Here is a 23253-nt window from a genome sequence, read left to right on the forward strand (position 1 = left end):
ATCTGATGAAGGAAAACCATTACAGCTGCATGCGATGGAAGCATATACTGCAGGATAATGTGAAAAACTAGATTGTTTCCATTGCAGTCAATGAAGGGGTTTACACTGAGCAATACGTCTGATGTAGATCTGCATGTCAGACATCTGTCTCTTGTTATTGTTGACTTCGTCTTGGAAGAAAGTTGTCAGAGCTAATTGAGTTGTCATGTTTGCTCTCCATCTTGCTTCAGCTCATGCTGAAATCATTCATATTCCTGATGATTCACAATGTAACAAACTCAGAAAATAATATTTGCTTCTAGATACAAGCGCCACAGAAACGTGTCACAGCCTGAATGAAGCTGAACACGTACACAGCCAATCAACATCTACATCAACATTTCTGAGAGCTCCGTCCACATGTACAGGTAATGTTCAGCGCGTGATCCATTTCTCTGAATGCATGCATTAACACCCTGTGAATCCAGCTGTGCCGGATTAAAATAGTACAACTAATTAGAGGTGATGCTTGCATACAGACTTCATCAAATATAAGCCATGCAAATAAATGCTCTGTGCAACACCAAGCTAGTAGTTATCAAAAGGTATTGTTACATAATTGCTGGACTCAAAAACAAAATACATGCAATATTAGATATACAGTAGCCAATATCTCAAGTGCATCAAATATAATAATTCATTAAATTATAAAAAATTTTTAAAATCGATCAAAATAAAACATGCACTAAAATTGTTTATATTTTATTTGTTTAGCTGCATGTCATGTGACCATTAAGCAACACCAGAGAACCATGAACACGCAAGTGTGATATTAGTAATAAATGTATTTATTTTAAAATCAAAGGGATACTTCAAGTAAAAATATTTCGTGAAAAATGACACAAAAAAAAGTTTTTGAATGTGTGCATTTTAAATGTCTGAAAGACAAACGCCTTCTAAAAACAACATTAGTTAAATAACCTACAGAGTGGTAATTCATATAAAAACTAACATGTTCATCAGTAGTAGATGCATTGGTGACCAAGTTGAATTTTGCGTTTCAAAAACTTTTAAAAATCTATATTCAAATAGTTATTGTAAATAATAGACAGTATCACTGCTACTTTGGATCAAATGAATGCAGACGAGGCTGTAAAGCAGACCCTGGTTGTGGATCTGGACTCACTGCGGGTGGTTCTTGTAGACGGATCCGTCGACGCCGACTGTGGCGCGCAGTTTCTCCGTGGCTTTGTTATCCCGGATCTGCCTCAGGACGGCTGTGAGCGAAGCAGCGCAGAGATGAGCTGCTCGTGTGGAGACGATCTGACACACTCTCTGTGTGATGGCACAGTCCTCCGAAGACGGATCCAGACCCAGACCTCTCAAAACCTGCTCCGCACTCAGCAGACCCTCGCTGCTCCTGCACACAGACCACAGGATGCTCATCTACATCAGATCACACCTACACTTATGCATTTAGCAGACGCTTATATACAAAGCATTTTTAACCAGTATGTGGGGAATCGAACCAACAACCTTTGGCACTGCTAATGCAATGCTCTACCACTGAGCCACAGGAACATGAAACCATTCCCTTTCACATGTGTCTTAGACCGTTTTATCATTCCAAAGTTTGGGGTCAGAAAAATCTTTTTAAAAAGACTTAACTTTGGATGCATTAAATTTGGCAAAACTGTCAGAGCAATACTCCATTTCAAATAAATGCTTTTAAAATTGTGGAAAATACCGAGGATCCTTCATTTAACTCATATTTTTGATTGTTTCTTGGGCATTTTTTTTTTTGACATTATTGCAGCAACATTCATAATGATTTCTAATTGCAAAAAATTCAGCCATTTTATGAATAAATTACACACATAATTATATATATTTTTTTTTAATTTATTATTAAAATGTAAACAATATTTCACTATAATCACTGATTTTGTACTTTATTATTTTTTATTTTTTTGTATTTGTGATGAAATAAACAAATCCTTTTTAAAAATTCTTACAAAGAAAAAAAAACACTAACTTCAAAGAATTTCTTTGCACAAAATAGTATTAATAATATGAATAATACAAAAAAAAAAAAAAAAAGCATTTAGGTTATTTATAGACATTTTTTAATCTGAAATCTAGCAGAAAGTACCCTGTTTTTGAAAAGCTACTCGGATATAATTTCATGGATATTCAGACTTTAGTATTATGGTATACACCAGAAAATCATTGTTGACTATTGAAGTAGGCAATTAATCATGATTACATACTTTATAATTGAATGTTAAACAGACAGCCTAGAATATAATATAACACGTATGCATCAGTGAATGGGTGCCGTCAGAATGAGAGTCTGATAAAAACATCACAATAATCCATTTGTTTCATCCTTTGTCTTCTCCAGATGTGCTGTGGATTATTGTGATGTTTTTATCAGACTCTCATTCTGACGGCACCCATTCACTGCAGAGCATCCATTGATGAGACACTGATGCAATGACACATTTCTACAATTACAAGAAACCCAAATGCACAAAAAGGTACTGACTTATTATTTTCGATGTCAGAGATGAAGGAGGTCTTGAAGTGGCCAGTGGTGAGCAGATCTGGAGTGGTATGTCCCTGGAAGAGAAAGCCGTCTTTGGCCATCTTCACCAGGATCAGTCTGACCAGCTCACCCATGTACATCCCACTGATCATCTTCTCAAACCTGCGGTCAAACAAAGCGTGCAGCACAGAGAGTCAGAGACACATGCAACCCATAAACCAGAGCCAGGAGATTAACAAGGAGAAAAACATTGCATACTGAAAAGAGTATAGTAAGAGCTCATATTGTGCTTTAGTGTACAACACTGAAAACACAGCTGTTCTTATTCACGGGAAGAGAACTGGATCTGGTCACAGTCTAAGCATTCATGTCTCAGGGAGCTGATTATGAGAGAGAACAATAACACGGACTCGCAATTACATGAAACTGCGTCGTATCCCTCCTGACCTTCTGAAACCGAGAGAAAAGCATGTGCAAATCGACCACAAGCACTCGAGGCATGATGGGATTTGATTACAGTTCTGCGTTTCCTCGAGCTTTCAGAGAGCAGCTTCTTAAACGAAAGCACCTGTGGAGTCACGATGACTGGTGTCAGGCATTGAGAGAGAGACCGGTGAGTTCTGATCAGGCTAATGCACAGATAATGATGGCATGGGAGCTGATGTAATGACTCTACTGCAGCAGGAGCATATGGTCTTCCTGACATTGTTCACACGTGGTGACACCTCATTAGCTAACTGTGTAGCGGACACAGCTGCCCTCAACCCTGCAATGGCTTTTAGAGTCAACACCAGACTCTATCGGTCACTCACAGCTGTTTTCCAGGGTTGAGGGAGCCGGCGTCGATCTCTCGGTCGAACTCGGTGCGGATGTCGTCTAATGCACCGTCGTCACCAAACGCACCCCACTCCATGTTCACACACATACGGCCTTCATCTCCGTCCACCAGCTCCAGGTGACGCATCTCCTCCATGTAGCATGCATTGGTGCCCGTCCCTGGAAAAACACACATCCGATCGGTTTGCATCGAAGATTCCTGGGAATTCTGCTTGATGTTGCATGCAAACCCATAACTGCACCCAAAGTACAAATGTTTCATGCACACTACTTTAAGGTGTTGCAATGTAATTATACATTTAAGTACCGAGTAACATTAAGTACGTGTACTTACTATATGATCAGAGTTACTTGGATGTAATTATGCTTTTTTATTTTTGTATAATAGTAGCAATAGACAACAATACATTGTATGGGTCAAAATTCTAGATTTTTCTTTCATGCCAAAAATCATCGGGATATTAAGTAAAGATCATGTTCCATGAAGATATTTAGTAAATCTCCTACCGTAAATATATCAAAACTTCATTTTCAATTAGTAATATGCATTGCTAAGAACTTCAATTGAACAACTTTAAAGATTCCAGATTTTACAAATATTGTCCTCCTAACAAACCACACATCACTGGAGAGATGATTTTGCTTATTTAGTTTAAAAAAATGTATGCTTATGACTGGTTTTGTGCATGTTCTAGGGTCACATATATTCAAAATACATTTCGCTGGAGACTCACTGACATAATTATATTTGGAGTACTACTTGTGCACAATGCATGTTTCTAAATATTAAGCCTAAAATATGTTTTAATGTCACTATTGATGAGGATTGTATGATTCTTTAAAATGCACCTGAGTTCCACTTCAGCTCAAATCAAAAACACTTCAGAATATCTTCAGTCAGACTTCAGCACTATTTACGCACAAAACGTTTATTCTAGAAGCACAATTCCAATGCATTTTTAATAAGTACATAAATATGCAAATGTATTTGTAGTAGATTTAGCATGCAATACGTGTATTTCAAATACATTTCAATACTTTTTTTTTTTTTTCACTAGGATATAAATAAGCCTTTTCCGCATTTTTATCCGTTATTACTTTCAAGCCATGTGTTAAACCAAGTTCTGTGCTCAACACTTGTTAAAGTCACTTCAGAAAAGGTTCCCGCTCTTTTTGACCACTCAATTTCCATGACACCTCCATTTCCCAGGAGCTCATTCATTTCATTCATTTCTCTTTTATTCCTTTCATGAAAATGCATTATTTGTCCAAGGAACACACAATTCATATGAATTTTTCCTTTACATTTCCATGATCAGAAAGGAGCAGATGGAAGAATAACTCATGATTAATGCATGAGTAATTTTCAAAGGGATTGCAAAAAAAACAAAATATTATTTCCAGTTCCATAGTATAGGAGCTTCATACTTCTGTATAAAAGTCTCCACAAAGATAAAAAAAGACCTGAGATTTGATTCAGGACTGAGCTTTCAGAGACCAGAAACGTACTTTTCAACACGCTATTACAATTTCATGACTTTGTTTTTGAGCGTCCTGGAAATTTTAAATATTACAAATTTCCACAAATGTGGGAATCAATACCTCCTCTTTCAACGGTTTTGATCTGATCTGATATAGAAGCTTGTGCAGCTGTATTAAATATGTATGCAGGGATATCTCTACAGTGCGATTGTTGAATCTTACACTGTCGATGCTAACGACTCGTGTCTCAAAGGTGTGGGATATTTTTATTGCTTTGTCTACAATGCAATCAGTTCTGTTAATATTCTACAGCAAATGCAAATGCACAAAGACTAAGTAACGCAAAGATCCTTCAGTGCAGATCTACAGTCGGTTGGTTTTAAAGCACTGTGCAAAGAACACAACGCCACAGATTCCTTCAGATCCTACAATACAGTGTTGAGATGTGCAGGGGAATAGACTTCACTACATCTTCACGATGTTCAATTATATTTCAACAGTAGACTCAGCAGTGGTCTGGCTCAGTGGGAAATGACAGAATAAGCTTGTTTTATTGTTTATAATTTATTATTTATTGTAAGTCTTACAAGTCTAAATAAACCAGCTGAACTCAGGAACTTAATGGGAAAATCCAGTATAGCTATTATTTACTAAATATCAACATTTTATTTACACATTATACACTTAATTTTGGTATTAAAACTTATTTATAATATTTACATTTTTTAGCTTTTCTTATAAAACTGTTTAAAAATGTATTACATTTAAGGTTATTTACCCCTTTGAAAATTTTTGATGATTTCCAACAATAATTTTTGTGGACATTATCAGAAATGTTAAGAAATTAATAAAAAAAAAATCTTTTTTTCATTTCTGATGATTTCCATTCCATGTTATTTGTATGTGTAATATATATATATATGTATAATATATACATAGAAACAAGCAGTTAGTAAATGAATAGAGTGCAAATCTAAAAGTGCCAAGTTTTTTTTTAAAGAATAGAATTAGAATAGAGTGTGCTAGAGTTATAGTGCCAAATAAAGATGGAAGATGTGATTTCAGCTGATTCTTGAAGATGGCTAAGGATATCTTTTAATAGCCATAATTTTGAATTTCTTTCCAAAAGAAAAAGCAGTTTTCCCTCTGAAATGCTCTTTGGCTAGATTTCCACTTAACAAATACTGAGAGACAGTTATAGTTGTATCTAATGTGAGAGAGTCATGGAGAAATCAGAGACTGATCAAGTTGATCTGCTCTAGTCTCTATAATTACACACTACTGAGAACAGGAATCACAACAGTTCCTTCATCTGGTGGAGTGTGAGAATACAGACTATACACGGCTGTAATGTGTGCTCGAATATTCCCAAAAGGTGTGTTTGAATAAAGCCCCTGTGATGGACACGGAGCACAGCTGAGGATATCTCAGCTCACACACACACGAGCCACACTCACCGATGATGAGGCCGATCTCACAGTGATGGTCATCATAGCCACAGGTCATCATGGTGCCGACCGTGTCATTGATCACGGCCACGATGTCGATGTCAAAATCCTGCAGAGAAAAACATACATATATATTACATTTTGTATTGTCTTTCATTGATCTAAGGAAATATTATAATATCTTGAGATTAGTGTTATCAAAAGACCCGGTACTTCGGTACCAAGTCGGTACTAAAAAAATTTAAATGTGACGGTACTAGGTTTCTTTAAGTACCGGTAGTACCGAGGACCCGTTCAAACCCGGTTCAGCGCTATGATTTCCGCGAAGCAGAAAACGAGGACGGAATCTCAAAATCCAGTCATGAAAATGAAACTTACATTTTAATATGGACAGTCATGGAATTTGTCAAAGTTAGCATAAATTAATCAAATCAAATCTCCATATGGACCTGTATCTGTAAATGTTAAGCCGCTAAAGTTGTTTGAAATATGAATCTGTGTTCTGCGCGTCTCTGTGTGAATGAATGAATGGCAGAGACGTGCGGGTTTGTTTACTACATAAACTGAAGCGCATGACGCTTGCATTAATTTCAGCATCAAGCGATCTGAACTTTTTCAGTTCATCTCAATGGACGCACAGCGCACCTGTATTTGATGCTCTGTAAACTCTTTGTGAAGGCGCACGACTCACCGTCGCTTTACTGATAGCTATGGAATGATATTGCGGACATTATTCAAAAGGCATTGCAAATTGTATTTGCAATTGCGTTTTCAATTTGTGGACGCATAAAATGTGACATAATCCAAACGCAAATGCAAATCGCGCATTACCGTTTTCATTTTCGATTAAGTGAACGCACAGTGTCTGCCAAATTTAAAATGGAAATGCAAAGTCCGTTTGCAATTGTGGTTCATGATATTAAAGAACATTTCATAACGTCTCAGACAACTGTACATTTGTGGCTACTGTGGCTTAATTATAAACACTATCGTTAACTTATATTTACCCTAGTAAAAACATGGTACATTTTAGTACGATCTTCACTTCCCAATGCAAACACGCCCAATAAAATGGCCCCACCCCTGTCACTTGATTGACAGGTTTCCGTGTAGACGTTGGAAATTCAAATGCAAAAGGTATTGCGATTCCATTTGAGTTTTGGCAGTTTACATGCACAGTGCAGAGAGAGTGAAAAGGCAAATGTGGTAATTAATATTGCTATTTAAATATGACAGGCTCATAGCTCGTAAGATATGGAAAACACAATTGCAAACGGACTTTGCATTTCCATTTTAAATTTGGCAGACACTGTGCGTTCACTTAATCGAAAATGAAAACGGTAATGCGCGATTTGCATTTGCGTTTGGATTATGTAACATTTTATGCGTCCACAAATTGAAAACGCAATTGCAAATACAATTTGCAATGCCTTTTGAATAATGTCCGCAATATCATTCCATAGATAGCGCTGTTTCTCACACATGCAAAGAGAGAGAGAGAGCGAGATTCTCCATGCTGAATCGACACGCTATATGTAAACTATTCTTTGTTGTCTTCTCCTGTCAAAATAATGGAGTTCATTTAGAATTATTCATAGTCATTTTCCAACAAGCAGAAGACATACCGGTTTCTCCGGTAGTGGGCGGAGCTAACACGTAAATGGCAATTTCATTGGCTGGCGCTGATCTCTTACCGTCCCTGTTTTGATTTCAGCAAATCAGTTTGATCGAACGCAGACAACGTGATTAATATTCATGAACCCAGCAGCTCATCAATTCATAGTGCATTGTATATACATTAGTATGATAGTAGAATTAGTAGTAGTAGTATCTCTTAATAATAATTAATATGATCTATTACTATTTTTTTACAGAAACCCTCAATGACCAAAAATATCTTAAGCATCACCACCAGTCTTAAGTTCAGTTAAAATGACAAATATGCATTCATTAGTTAGGCCTAAAAGTTAATTTTTACATAAAGGCATTGTGCTAGAAATATTACTATTATTTAGTAAAATGTATGTGATACTGCTACTGTTGAAAAAATTTATAAAACTTTATTTTTTAAAGAAATAAATCACAATATTTCTTCCATGTTTTAATTTTAATAGCAAATCCCCTTTATTTACCAAAAATAAAATGTGTTTACATTTCATAAATTAAAAGACAAATTAAATTTGGGTGAAACTTGTTTACTGTTTTTCATAATTATATAACTTGTAGAAAAACTTTAAACACAGTTGTAAATAAGTATAAAGAATGGCATTGGTTTTATTTTTAGTGCTAAAAAGTTTTTTTTTTTTAATTAGCATATTTTTGTGTTTTGCTTTGGTACTGAAATTGGTACCGAGAACCGTGGATTTTCACTGGTATCGGTACCGAATACTGAAATTTTGGTACCGTGACAACACTACTTGAGATACTAGATTTTTGTCTTTCATGAGCTGTAAGCTCTAATGAAATGTTTACTTTATGTAATAAATCTAGGATGTATGAACGTTTGACTTTTTGAAATATATTTAATTTTTTGAGATGCACCTTTACTGTGTAAGGTTTATAATCAGCCAAGTCCATTAGGTTTTAGCCACACCCTTTTAACCCATTAAAATCCCTGAAGCATATAGTAAAAAATATTTTTTACATTATTAATCATAAGGCATATGAATCCATGCTTTCAGCCCTTTGACATATCAGTTACAGGTTTGCTTTATGCACAAACAGATATTAAGTTATAGAGGGTATTAATAATTACAAATGTAGAAATACGTTAAAAAATAAATATTTTACAGTACACGATACATTTTCAGCATCATTTCTTCAGTGTCTTCAGAAATCATTCTAATCTGCCGACCTGCTGCTCAAGAAACATTTCTAAATGATCATCCATCTTGAAAACAGTATGACAACGTTTATCTGAAGCAGTAAAGACTACGGTTACAGTTTGTTTTGATCAATGGGAAGCACGGCTGCTGCATTAAGCTTCTAAAGCACTTTCACACACCGCACTAGAAACACTATGAAAGCGAGAGCAGCTTGTAGATGAAGAAGCAAGACACTCACCCCTCGGCTCTTAATGGCTTTTCTCAACAGGCCCACAACATCTCTCCCCTCCACTCCGCTCGCCTTAAAACCTTTGGTCCAGGACACCAGAATACTCTGAACAGAAACATGGAAACATGACACTCTCACAGAAGAGCGGCTCAGTTTAGTCTATGCTTTCTTTTAATGGTTTCCCATCTCACCTCGTCGAGTTTGGTCTGCTGGCAAGGAAACGAAAAGGTGAAGCCGAGAGGCAGCTTCTTGTCTTTGATGCCCAGTTTGTCAAGGAAATTAGCCAAGCATTCAGCAATGTGATCGAAGAGCTGGACACGGAGAGAGTTGCTTAACTTAGTGGATCAAAAGTTCAGGTACAAAAACAGAAGATATCAAGTGCAACCCTAATAAAGAAGTCATATTTTTTTTAAATGCATGCATTTCATACTAAGCTGTGATCAAGTGCAGAAAAAAACATTGTGCATTAAAACAGAAACACGATGCACAGTGTGTTCATTCATTCATCAACATCGGCAATGACAACGAGTTATGAGAGAAACATTAAACCCTTTAATTCATTCATTTTCTACATCTTCACTCTCTTATTAAACAACTGCACAAAGTTGATTAACAGTCAAGTTTGCAATGAAGGAGGCACTCACTGTACATCTTTATTATTAAATACAGTGACAGTGATGAATCGTGGCTACAAGATAAAGTTATTTATAATGCATAATTAAACTTCTCCCATAAATACAGTGGCTCTCATTTAACAATGTGTGAGGAAACGTTCATCATTTACTTGTGATATTCAGAAACTTCTCTAAACCAAATCTTCTTTGTCTACGGGTTTGGAACAACATCAGAGTGAGTGAATGATTTCTCTTTAAATATTAATGAATCAAAATGCATTCTGCAGCCTGAGGCAGGTTTATAAACCTAAATATATTCAGTGAACGCTGAAGGAGGAAAAAGCCAAACCTCTGTCCCGCTGCCTCTCATGATGTTCTCTGGAATAGCGTAGATCTGGTTCTCCATCTCCACCGTTTGCTTCCCGTTACTGGACACCCTAACCAGCAGAACCCGGAAATTTGTTCCTCCCAGGTCCAGAGCGAGGAAGTCTCCCGTTTCTACAAACCAAACCAAAGCAAATTCATCTTAAAAGAAGCAAAAATCTATATTTCACAACAGCTCTGTAATAGCAGTGGAAAGACCGGATTTCCACATTAAACCTGTTAAATAGAGCACAGAAGATGATTGCAAAGCAATTTAGTGCATTGATTTTATATTCTGGGCTTGCGTGAAAGGTTGGCATCATGAAGGTGGGTACAAAATGGGTACAAAACATGAAATAATATTTATTCAGGCAGGGCTAGTGAATGTTTGGCAGTGCATTTTATTTTTATTTTTTAATATGCAGAGCCACTTCCCGACAAAATCATCCCATTAGCTTTAAAATGATTCATTCTTTCCAAAAAAACTATTAAGTCATTTGGTGGAAACTCTGTATTTTTTTCATATTTCAGTTTATTGTGAAAAAAAGGAATACACACACACACACACACACACACACACTATAATCCATGCTTAAAGACGTGTTCCGGGTTTCTTCTCCTAACGTTACGATGTTTAATGCAGTGACCTCTCTGTGATCATGTGGTTTCTGAACACATTCATTAGCGGTCTCCGTGTTCACGAACTAATCCGTTTCCAATCGTTTTCAGACTAGAGAGGAAGTTCAGACTTCTGTAACCTCCCAGTGAGGTTATAATTGTGCTTTCTCATCGTGATATGGCTTCTGAAGAACGCTTATCTTTGCCCAACACTCTTGACTTTCAGAAATCATTTGTTACGAATAACGAGGCGAGAACTTCTCACTTGTTTTCCAGAACGACAATAAATGGTTCTGTGGTGAAGTAAATATTACAGAAAAACAAAAGGTAATTTCTACATGAAAACATTAGTTTAACTCATTTTTAAAAAACTAGGTACATTCCATTCTGGCACTCAATTAAAGCTTGTAGAGGTTAAAGTGTACAAATAAACCTTATAAAGTTTAGTAACTGTTCTGACACTGGTGTTCCCATCATGCACTGGGGCATGAATCATTAATAAGGTTGATTTTTCTGACTGTTTTCCAGCTGTATTTACATGGTTTTTTGGTTGCTTTTGTTGTTAGGTTTAATAACTAGCGAATTTTTACATCTGGAGTTCATTTTCTCCTCAAAAGTGAATGATGTTTCCATCTTCATGTATTTTGTACCGAGTATTGAAGTCTCTGTGTTCAGATGAGTGCTGCATTAATAATCATGTAGTTTTTTTTCTCAACATTTTTTTACCTTTTTCTCGAAATCCAATTAGTTTTTTCCTCAATGTTTTATTTAGACTATTTTAAAATCGCACTTTAATAGTTTTTTTTTTCTTGTAATTTTACAAGTGTTTTTCTCATTATTTGGTGAGTTTTCTTTCTCAGTACGTAAAGAGGATTGGGGGCAAGCAATAATAATAAAATTTAAACATATTAAAGTCGTTAAATTTCGAGAAAAGTCAATAAATTGTAGAGAATAGACTCATTTTTACCTTTTTCTGGCAACTCAATGACTTTTCTCGTAATTAACTTTTTTCTCAGAATTGAATGTTTATTCTAAATTTGTTCAACTTTTTTTCTCTCAAAATATAATAACTTTTTTTCTCATTATTTACTGTCTTTTTTCTCATAATTTAGTTTATTCTACATTTTATTTTGACTTTGTCTCTAAATAACGAGTTTATTCTCAACATTTTGTTTTGATCTTTTTAAATCGCACTTTAATTACTTTGTTCTTGTAATTTAATGAGTTTATTCTAAAAAATGTATTTCAACTTTTTTCTCTTGAAATGTAGTTTTTTTCCTCAACATTTGTTTTTACCTTTTTCGCGCAATTCAATGACTTGCTTCACACTCATTTTAGTTTGCCAAATAATTCATGATGGTGGTTCTTCATCTTTTAAATAAATATCCATGTGCAAGTCTTATATGGCCTAAAATACACCTTGTATTTTAAAATCAACGTGGTGATACCTAGATTCAAAATTAGTAAAAAAAATAAATAAATAAATAACTTTTTCCACTAGGATTAATATCATATAGCTTATACTTGTGACATGCATCCCATTCCATCTGTCACATGTCATTAATATAAGAGTTTATCACAGGTTTAAACATGTTTTGGGAGAGGAAATCTACAAGCACTGTTGAATGAGAAAGCAAAAGTTAAGTCCCTGAGCAGGAGGTGATGGCAAACATCCATCTGGACTCATTCCTGAGTCACTTCCCAGCAGCGTTTGGTGGCTCACGCCCAGGTGACCCGTCTCTGTGTGATAGCATTCTCTCCAGGAACCAGAATACAGTTCATCTTCTCACACTCTGCTTGAGACAGTGTCTGATCCCTCGTGAGCAGTCACACACACACACACACACCTGGAGAGCTGGATCAATCATCTCTTCATCTCACAACACACAGGAACACTACACTTCTAGGACAGAACGATATGTGCCTCACAGGAAGCTGACAACAACACACTTCCTCTCGACTTGACCTGCATCAGATTCCCACAGGATCCGAACGCTCCCAAATTCACAATATATTACACACATGCTTGGTTCGCTTTTTCTCAGTAATATTAGAATTTAGTGTATTTTGAACAGTGCTGGGCAACCATTAATCACGATTAATCACATGCAAAATAACGGGTTTTTTTACACACATACATAAATGCACACATATGCATGTATATATTTAGGAAAATATCAAATATAAAAAATTTTTATATAGAATATAAATTATAAAAATATAAATATATACATGTAAATATTATCAAAATAGATACTTTATGTGTGTGTGTCATATATACACACACACACACACACACACATGTATTATATAAACAAAAACTTCTGGATGCGATTAATCTTTGCCCAACACTAATTTTAATAAATGTTGTTCACATACAAAGGCCTTAAGAAATAAGTATATTTAAGCAACTCTTACAAAACCTAAATGTCATTACATTAGACGTCACAAAATCAGGCGTAGTGTTTTAAGCATAACTTTAAATGTTTATTTTAATTTCAAATAAATTATGCACTTTTGTATTTTGAATTTTCACTACTTGAAAAAGTAGTTTAAGCATTTCCAAAAATATATTAAGCAGCACAACTGTGTTCAACACTGATAATAATCAGAAATGTTTCTCGAGCAGTAAATCATCATATTATCATGATTTCTGAAGATCATGTGACACTGAAGACTGGAGGAATGATGCTGAAAATACAGCGGAGCATCACAGAAATACATTACACTTTAACACAGATTCACACAGAAAACAGATGTTTTAACTGACAACAATATTTCACAATATTATTGTATTGAAATGTATATTTATTAAAACGTTGAGTATAAGAGACCGACTAAAAAAATTAATAAAAAAAGGTGCACCTGAGAGAACTCTGTTCATGCACACAACACAAACTAACTTGAGAACAGCGAAGCTCGAGCATTATTCTGTTTGCAGGTTTCTTTTCCTGTCAGATGCCCTGAAATGCAATGAATGCAGCTCAATTGGGCCACTTTTTGAAAATTGAGCTTAAAGTGGCCTATTTGATCTGAAATCATCCTCTGTTTCTGAGAGCGGTTTACTGTCCAGATGTGATTTGGGACGTCCTCACCTGTGCCGTCCGGGGTGGAGCGGACGAAGGTGGGCAGCATCTTGACCGCTGCGGTGGGGTTGGTGTCTCGACCCAGTCCTTTATCCATCTCCCTCCTGAAGCGCTTGGACACATCCATCAGGTTCTCATCGGACAGACGCATGTGATACAGATACTTATCCACCTGAAAACACACGTGAAGGGTGAGGTTCTCCTCCGTCCCAGCGCTCACTGGTAAATCAGTTTCACATTTTATAATATTAAACATGTTTTATATCCAATTATACTTTGGGAGACTCAATTTTGTAGCAAAAGGGCTAAAACACACTACAAGGCCGAAGTTTTTGAACAGTATGATTATTAATGTTTTTAAAGAGGTCTCATCTGCTCACCAAGACTGCATTTATTTGATTTAAAGTACAGCAAAAGCTGTAATATTGTGAAATATTTTTACTATTTAAAATAACTGCTTTCTATTGTAATATATTTTAAAGTGTAATGTATTTCTGTGATGCTCCGCTGTATTTTCAGCATCATTCCTCAGTGTCACATGATCTTCAGAAATCATGTCATTTTTATATTATTACTATTGAAAAGGTAATAAGGTTTCTTTGATGAATAGTAAGTTCAGATGAACAGTATTTATATAAATAGAAATCATTTTGTAACATTATAAATGTCCTTATCACTTTATCAATTTAAAGCATTCTTTCTAAATACAAGTATTTATTATTTCTATAATTTCTTTCCCAAAAATAAAATGATACTGACTCCAAGCTTTTGAACAAAAGCTTTTTATTTAAGATAAATGCTGATCTTTGGATCTTTCTGTTCAACTGTTATTATATATATATATATATATATATATAGATCAAAATATTGATAATAATCAGAAATGTTTCTCGAGCAGTAAATCATCATATTTTCATGATTTCTGAAGATCATGTGACACTGAAGACTGGAGGAATGATGCTGAAAATACAGCGAAGCATCACAGAAATACATTACACTTTAACACAGATTCACACAGAAAACTGTTATTTAACATAGTAAAACTATTTCACAATATTACTGCTTTTGCTGTACTTTAGATCAAATAAATGCAGGCTCGGTGAACATCTTTATATTCAAAAAAATTAAAATCGAAGTGTTCAAAACCTTTTGACTGGTAGCATAGATCAGCATAAAATAACAGGTTCGGAACAAGACGTAATGTTTTGTTCAAATGTAATCACACTGTCTGGCTCTGGCCTGCTTTTCTCTGAAGGTCAGTAGTAAACAGAAACCATCTGCTTATATCCTTACAGCCGTGATACAAGAGGAAGAAGCTTTCACAAGAAGGGAAGCTGGAAGTTCCCCTGCTAGATTTCACTGTAAGGTCAGATGAGGACATCATCAGAGAAGTTCCTGATTGCTGTTATACTCGATGAAGAAAGAGCCTCTGTAGTCGAGTAAAGGACTACAGCTCAATCAAGGTTTGGTTCTGTTAAACAGCACATATTCAGCCAGCTACAGGACAGCATTTACAGTCCATCAGCGGGACAAATGGTCAGTCTTGGGAAATACTCAGAACTACAGCGAGATGTGAAACATGAGAGGTTAACAAATCAACTTATGTTCCCTCCATAACAACACGCCAGATCCCAACGACACTGAACGAACAACACAATTACAAGATCTATGTGAGAAAGGTTAAAACATTTAAGTCACATTATAATTGGTTAAGGACATTGCTCAGATATAGGTCTACAATAACGTTGAAAGAGTAATTACTGCAATCATTTTTCTGCCCTGTGGTCAGTTCTGTTTAGGACTGAACTCCACACTGATTTCTACAGCAGCATCCCGTTTCACCTGATTCTGACCCGACGCATGCAAGGCCAGACAGCACTTCACCGCAGCTCTGAATCTATTCACACCGAAGCAATGCAGAAGAAAAGAGGATCGTTAAGAGGAAGCAAACTCTTTTCATTTCTCCACTCTAGAACTCGAGAGAAGTGTGTAATAACGTCAGGATCTGAAGGAGCTCAGAGTGTGTGCGGTGAATGATCAAAAAGGTCTTCATGTACAGACAAAACACTGCAGCATACATCAGCAGAGCTCATTGCTTATACAACTACAAAACACTGATGAAACGGTCTAAAGGTCAGGGCTCTACTCATACCTCGGATAGCATGAATAAAAAAGAACATTAAATGCATGCAAGTGGCAAACGTGGCTCTTTTTCCCTACATAAGAAAGAAATGACTTGCAGCAGCAACATAAGCGCATCAGTTTATCTCACACTCGCACTCAGATGCATGATGTTCGGGAACACAAGATAACATGACCGTGTTTGTGTGAGACAATTCTGGGAGGCAATTATACCAAATCATTCTGATGACAGTCTTTGGCACAAGCATTTCAGGATTATTAAAACAACGTTTGAATTGTGTGCAAGGAGATTCCAATCACATGATCTGTTGAGCTGCAAAGTCATCAACTTATTTATTCAGCACATGAGTTTCCATCGCTGTTTATCAACCTCGACTGAGCACGTACATTCTCTTAACTCACAATCTGAAGTGTTGAGCACATCACAGCAAAAAAAGCAGAAGTCAGATATCGCCGCTTAAGTGTTTAACCAGTGTTTTTGAAGGTTACTTTGGAAATCAATTACAAGTTAGACTTCTTATTACATTTTAAATAGTGTAACTTTCAATTACTTTAATAATGTAACTGATTAGACTCGATTACTTTATAACTTTTCTAGATTTCTAATGAATGTTTTCATTAATTTCCAAACATTGAATCCAGGCAGGGTTGACCTTACCAGAAGAACTCAACACTGACTACTGTCAGACTTTCACAATCATTCTTCACTTGAATTAAGATTATAATCATTCAATTTAACTTTGAGAACATTCTGATCTTAAACACACACTTAAAACAATAAGATATAGTTTATGAAATCAAATCTTTGCATAACTATGATAGAAAACACTGGCATCCAACCCCTTAATCAAAAAAAAAAATGTAATCTCATATTTTAAAGCAGTCAGTGCAATTTGGGAAAGAAATCAATCAAATCTGTGAGAAAATATTAATATGTAGCCTCCTCTGAAATCGTTAACATCGTAATTTAATTAAATTTTTTCCTCTCAGTAACTCTTACAGATTACAGTTACATTTATTTAGTCATTAAATTTCGTCATTCTGTTACATGTAACTAGTTTCTACCTAGCACTGGTTACAATGTATCCGGGGTCACTGAGGTCACGGTTTTGTTACAATGAAACACTCGCGCGAAGAGGAGTTGACACGTGACTGGCAGGGCGTTAGAGTGTCAGGTTACCGTGGCAACGCTCCCTCGCGCGCTTAAGTTGCGTCGTGGCAGACAGGAAGTGCCATAAAACTCGCCTGGCAAGTTTCTCAAATATAATTTTTGTGTTTACCATCAGTGATTTTAAAGAGCATCTTTCACACAGACGGCCAGACAGTTATGATATATAACAGAAACAGAAACGGACGCGAATATCACCCAAGGTCATCAGCTCTCAAACTACGTAGGCTCCTTAAAGCCTCCTTTCTTTGAAAACGCGGAAACGGGTGACGCACGCAATAAAAGCGTCACTACGTCGGAGAATTTGAGATAGAAACTCAGTATAACGGAATAGGCTATTTATTGAACATCTGAGTCTGTTATCAGTATGATTATGCTGTTATCTTGTGTTAAGTGTTTTAACACCGACCTCTCTGACACAAACACGTGTGTCTGGTCAAGGATGTCAAACACTTAAAGTTTAATAACAGAAGATCTCCACTCATCCCTCGGTCTGATCGAGTCGATATACCGTGTTAAAGATTGAAACTGTAGTATACTTACTTTCTGAACGTGGTCATGGTGGAGCTCGGTGAAGTAGTACGCCAGTAAATGAGACGCGATCATCGTCTTCTGTCTGCTTTCAGAGGTCTCTTAAACTTCTTGAGTGTGCTGGATGTGTTCTCAAATGATTGTAAGTCACTTTTGGCGTGTGAGCATGTTTTTCAAGTTTCTCAAACTCTTTCTTGAACTCGTGCTATCCGGGAAGATGATGCTGCGACATGACGTCACTGTTAATTCCACCCACTTCACGCACTAGTAATTCGAGTAGACTTACGTCACCGAGATTCTTGCCGCTGATTGGCCACGAAGAAGGCGTGTAAAACTTTGGAACGCCCCCGCACTCAGACTCTCAATAGCTACCACTATAAATATCAAATAGATATATTTTTACATTTATAAAATGTTACGTGCTTTTAAAGTACTTTTAAATAAAAGTTACATTTTTTATTTTTTTGTCACTGGAAGCTCAAGTCAAACACAATGAGATGCGGTTTTCACATGTGTTGAGTTTATTTGATGTATTTAGGAATAAATGAAACTATAAATGAAATGAATTCAAGGGGAAAATGTTTATTTTTTACCCCTTAGTTTTTTACCTAAATTCACTTAATATTAATATTTTTGTCTGTTTTTCACAAAACAAGACTATCTTAAGTCATTTTCTTCTCAAGTAATTGTTTCTTGATTTAAGAATGGAAATATATATTTGTACTGGAAATAGTAAGAAAACTACTTTTTTAATGTGAAAAATGTATAATTAATTCACTTCTCATCATTTAAATAATCCATAGATTGTCTGTATAACTCGACCAAGTGTTCTGGAGACACTAAAACAAATTCCTTGAATGTGCAAACATTCTTGGCTCTTTATGACTTCTGACTGTGTGTCTGTGCAACTAGGCACGTCTCCTTTTGAGCCTATTACATAATTGCCAGCAATACTTTCATAATGACTATGTTTTCATTGCAGCACTGACTTGATTTCAAGAAAAAAACTTTGTGAACTTCGTGTCCAGGGCATGGAAAAATAAGACCTTGAGTAAAGCCCATGAGTAATTGTGAATATGGGAGATATATTCTCTTGATTACTGTCCAGCAGACAGAGTTTGAGATCGATAATTGAATGAGATCATATTTTATTTACTCTCACACCACTCCAGCTTCAGATCATTCAAGTGCTTGATGGACAATCGGGTGATTTCATGATGCATTATTGACTTGTTTTGGACTTAGGTGGGGTTCTGTGGGTTTAACAGGAAAGTAATAAAGCTGAACACTTATTCTTATGAATATTCCAGGAATAGTAAGAAACTCTGAAGAAAAGTACATAATTTTAATCACAGTGCATCGCACAAATGACTCAAGCAAAAGACGCATTTCCATTTAACTGATTCATAAAGGTTTTTTGTTAAGGCGGTGATAAGTTTCCTGAAGAATAATGAGCTTTCACTACAAAATAAAAGAGAAGAGAGGCAAAAATAAATACAAATGCACACATGAAGATACAAAGTTTATGCAAATGCAATCTGCTGCATTCATGTTTGTATTTTGTATGCTGCACAAATATGACCTGCCAGATATTAACAGTTTCAAATAGGATGTTGTTGTTGTTGTTGTTATTCAGTGAAAACTCAAAATATTTTTCTAGGATTTTGTAAACAAAGGAAAAACTCAAATGTCTGGCTGGTTATTTTAATGAAGAATTAAGTCATCAAATTATTGTTTATTATTATTTCTCATAACAATGCATTACTATTATTATTATCAGGGGCGGATTAATACATGGGCTGCAAGGGGCTGAAGCCCAGGGGCCTACACTTGGGAGGGGCCCAGTGGCTACTGGGAAATTATATTTTTCGAATAATTATTACAACGGGCCCGATTATTTTACGCCCCTCGTACCGTGCTTCGGGCCAATTTTCACGTCATAGTTTGTGGAAAAACCTAATGGTGAATTAAGAGTGTGTCTAGATCTTAAAGATCTTGATGATAACATCAAACGAGAACATTATCAGATACTCACACGTGAAGAGATTCTTAGTGAGATGTCAGGTGCCTGATTTTTTTGTGAATTAGATGCATCCCAGGGTTTCTGGCAAATCCGATTGACTTCTGAGAGTAGTAAATATTGCACATTTTATACTCCTTTCAGAAGATATTTTTTTCTTCATCTTCCATTTGGGGTTAAGTCAGCTCCCGAGATTTTTCATTGTGCAATGGAAACACTTATTGAATGACTTGAAGGTGTTTGTGTAACATATATTGATGATCTTGTGGTGTGGGTGCCTCTCTTAGACAGCATGATCAGCTACTATTAAAACTGATGGAAAGGATTCAAGCACATGATTTAAAGTCGAACAAGAAAAAACTGTCTGTTTGGATTCACAGAGATAACCTTCTTGGGTAACAAGCTGTTTGCAAAAGGTGTGGAACCAGATCTAGTGGAAATGCCTCGACCTAATGACAAGAAGGGAGTTTTACGTGTCCTGTTACAAAATGATAGAGTTTGTGTAGGCTTTCATACATGATCAAGAAGAACGGAAGATGTTAAAAGATATTCTGACTACTGAACCTGTTTATGATAAGAGATCTCAGCAACTGATACCTCTTTCTGAACAAGATGTGGTTAGAGTTGAGGAGCCAACAGGATGGAGAAAGAAAGCTGTTATTTTAAAAGAAGTAAATCCAAGGTCATATCTTATTCAAACAGAGAATGGGCAAGTGCTAAGGAGAAATCAGAGGAGTTTGCTGAAGTCTGCAGAAAGTCAAATATAGAACTGTTTCCTTTGGATGTGCTAACTTCTCGTGAAGTTGAGAAATCTTCTTCAGAAATGCCTTCTGTGTCTCTTCCTGTGGCTGAGTCTCCTGAGGTTCAGCTCTCTGAACAGTCCCCTGAACTGGTTCCATCTGTCATTCCAATTTTACGAAGATCTAATCATCTTAAGCAAACGATTTAAATCAGATTTAAGGGAAATTACTTGTGGTGTTCCACAAGGTTCGGTATTAGGCCCGATATTGTTTGTATTGTATATAAATGATATTTGTAAAGTGTCTAATGTATAAAAGATGGTTTTGTTTGCTGATGATACAAATTTATATTGCTCAGGGCAATATTAGGAACAGCTTCTGAATACAGTGGAAATCGAATTGATGAGTTTCAAAAAAATGTTTGATGACAATAGACTTTCATTGAATTTTAGTAAAACAAAGTTTATAATATTTAGTCATCGACAATGTAACAAGAACTAATGCTAAAAATAGGTGTACGTATATCTGTCAAAGGGAATAATTGTGATAAGGAATTAAAATGATTAAATTCACTTTGCAAATGTAAGAAAATGTATAAAAACATGGTGTTAATTAACTATTTGACTCATTAAATAATAAAGTAATAGTTGGAATGTGTATTTCTGTAATTATGTATGTTTGTAATTAAGTATGTATATTTTTGGAATTGTATTATGCAACTTTTGTTTATCTTGCATTATCGAATTTAGTGAAAAGGTGACGTGCATTGGTTAAATATGTACAAAGGGTTGGCTTAATAAGCAAGGCTTCAGCCTACACCATTTTTGGAAATTGTTTATTTATTTGTTTTTGTTTTTTTGTGAAGAGTTGTCTGTAAGGACAGAAATAAACATAATTGAATTGAATTGAAAACCACCTGTTAGGCTGGACTTGGAAAAACATAATTAAAGAAAAAAGATTTGGTATTGAAAAATGAACATGTTGTAAATGGTAGAATGGAGCAATTGATTGTTTCAGTGTTGGACTAGTGTCTAGTGTGAACTGTTTAGTAGGTAATGTTGTTATTTATTCAAAGAAAAGGGATGTAATGAGTGGGATGTTTAGTCCACTTTAAAGTCAAGTGCATATTTTAAGGAGAGGTGTGGTAATTTGTACATGATTGATGTCCCACGTGGAATAAAGATGCCAGCACCAGTAGTACCTTAACATTTTCCACTTGGATGTCAGTCAGTATATCGACACCGAGGACCGAGAAAAAGCTGTGAAGAGACGAGAGCTCGCAAACTGGAAGCACAGATGTGTGTGTGTGTGTGTGTGTGTGTGTGTGTGTGTGTGTGTGTGTGTGTGTGAGCGTCATTTGCTCCTCACACTTGTGCATTGCTGCCCTCTTTTGTCGAGTGAAGCGCAGCTGGTCTGGATTTGCTCATTTTATCTGTTTGTGTCAATAGATTTCAATAACAATACATATTTTTAATAACTGACTTCATCTAGTGTTCAGATTTATGTACTAGACATTTATGCAAATTAGCACATATTTCATTAAATAATGCCTCATTTGCATATTTAAACATAACATTTTTGAAAACTTGTAATACAAAACATTTTGCAATAATCAAAGGGTTTTGCTGGAGACTGGAATCCACTGCTGCAGCTTGAGACTGTTCTGATCTCTGGAATATGATTCAGATGCTTGTATTCTGATGCCACGAGAAACAATAGGAATAATAATATCGTTCAAAAGTCTGGGGCTGGGAAGATATTATTAAATTCTTTTTGAAAGATGCACAAATATTTAATATAATGTGTGTGATTGTGGAATGGGAAAAATCAGCAGAAATATGCTGTCAGGTGCAGCTGCTGATTTAGAAATAAGAAAGGTTTATAATAAGAAATTCTGGTAGATTATAATGTAAATCAGTGAGCAGTCTTTAAAACATAAACTGAATAATTATCATAAAATGTGCATGTATAAGTTTCAGCTGTCACTCTAGTTTTTTTATAATAATATGTCTTGGTAAAGTTATTTTTAAATAGTTTTAGTTTTATGATGAAAGCTCTGTGATTTTTATTGTGGGGGACAAAATATATAATGCAATACAAAGATTCCTCAATCATGATATCATATTTAATACTTTATAATTATTTAATATATATATATATATATATATATATATATATATATATATATAATTTATGAAAAAAAGCTAGTAATAATTTCATCTTAAAAATGTGCAATAAAATTAAAGTAAAATAAAAACAATTCCTAATTTTTTTTATTAATCATCCCATTAAAAAATCCTATGGATAAACAGTAAATCTAAGCTTAGGCTAGTAGTAAGTGTACAAAAATTATAATATAAAAGTTCATAATCTTAATTATTTGAGGTGATAATTATTTTGTGAGCTTTTTGGTAATTGATTGATTGATTTTTTTATTTGGAATTTATTTATTTTTTTGCATTGAATTTTAAATATAATTTTTTTTTTGTCCCTGCAGCACAGAAGCAGTCATCAGTATCACAGGGATATTTGGATTAATAGACAACAATACATTGTGTGGGTCACAATTATAGATTTTTCTTTTATGCCAAAAATCATTAGGATATTACGTATAGATCATGTT

At 35.3% G+C, this 23253-nt stretch overlaps 1 protein-coding gene across 1 annotated transcript in view; it reads right to left on the reverse strand.

Moving 5' to 3' along the window:
* LOC132141622 (hexokinase-2-like) overlaps nucleotides 1-18092 on the reverse strand; it is a 30378-nt gene extending 12286 nt beyond the window's left edge. The window contains exons 1-9 of the mRNA XM_059551307.1: nucleotides 17883-18092; nucleotides 14039-14201; nucleotides 10312-10460; nucleotides 9540-9659; nucleotides 9358-9453; nucleotides 6304-6403; nucleotides 3340-3523; nucleotides 2528-2689; nucleotides 1166-1399 (exon numbers count right to left, since the gene is read on the reverse strand). Of these exons, the coding sequence (XP_059407290.1) occupies nucleotides 1166-1399; nucleotides 2528-2689; nucleotides 3340-3523; nucleotides 6304-6403; nucleotides 9358-9453; nucleotides 9540-9659; nucleotides 10312-10460; nucleotides 14039-14201; nucleotides 17883-17945 (1271 nt within the window). The 5' untranslated portion in view covers nucleotides 17946-18092. The remainder of the gene's footprint in view (nucleotides 1-1165; nucleotides 1400-2527; nucleotides 2690-3339; nucleotides 3524-6303; nucleotides 6404-9357; nucleotides 9454-9539; nucleotides 9660-10311; nucleotides 10461-14038; nucleotides 14202-17882) is intronic.
* Between the last annotated feature and the right edge of the window lie 5161 nt (nucleotides 18093-23253).

Source organism: Carassius carassius, chromosome 5 (genome assembly GCF_963082965.1).
Source record: "Carassius carassius chromosome 5, fCarCar2.1, whole genome shotgun sequence".
NCBI classification, from domain to species: Eukaryota; Metazoa; Chordata; class Actinopteri; order Cypriniformes; family Cyprinidae; genus Carassius; species Carassius carassius.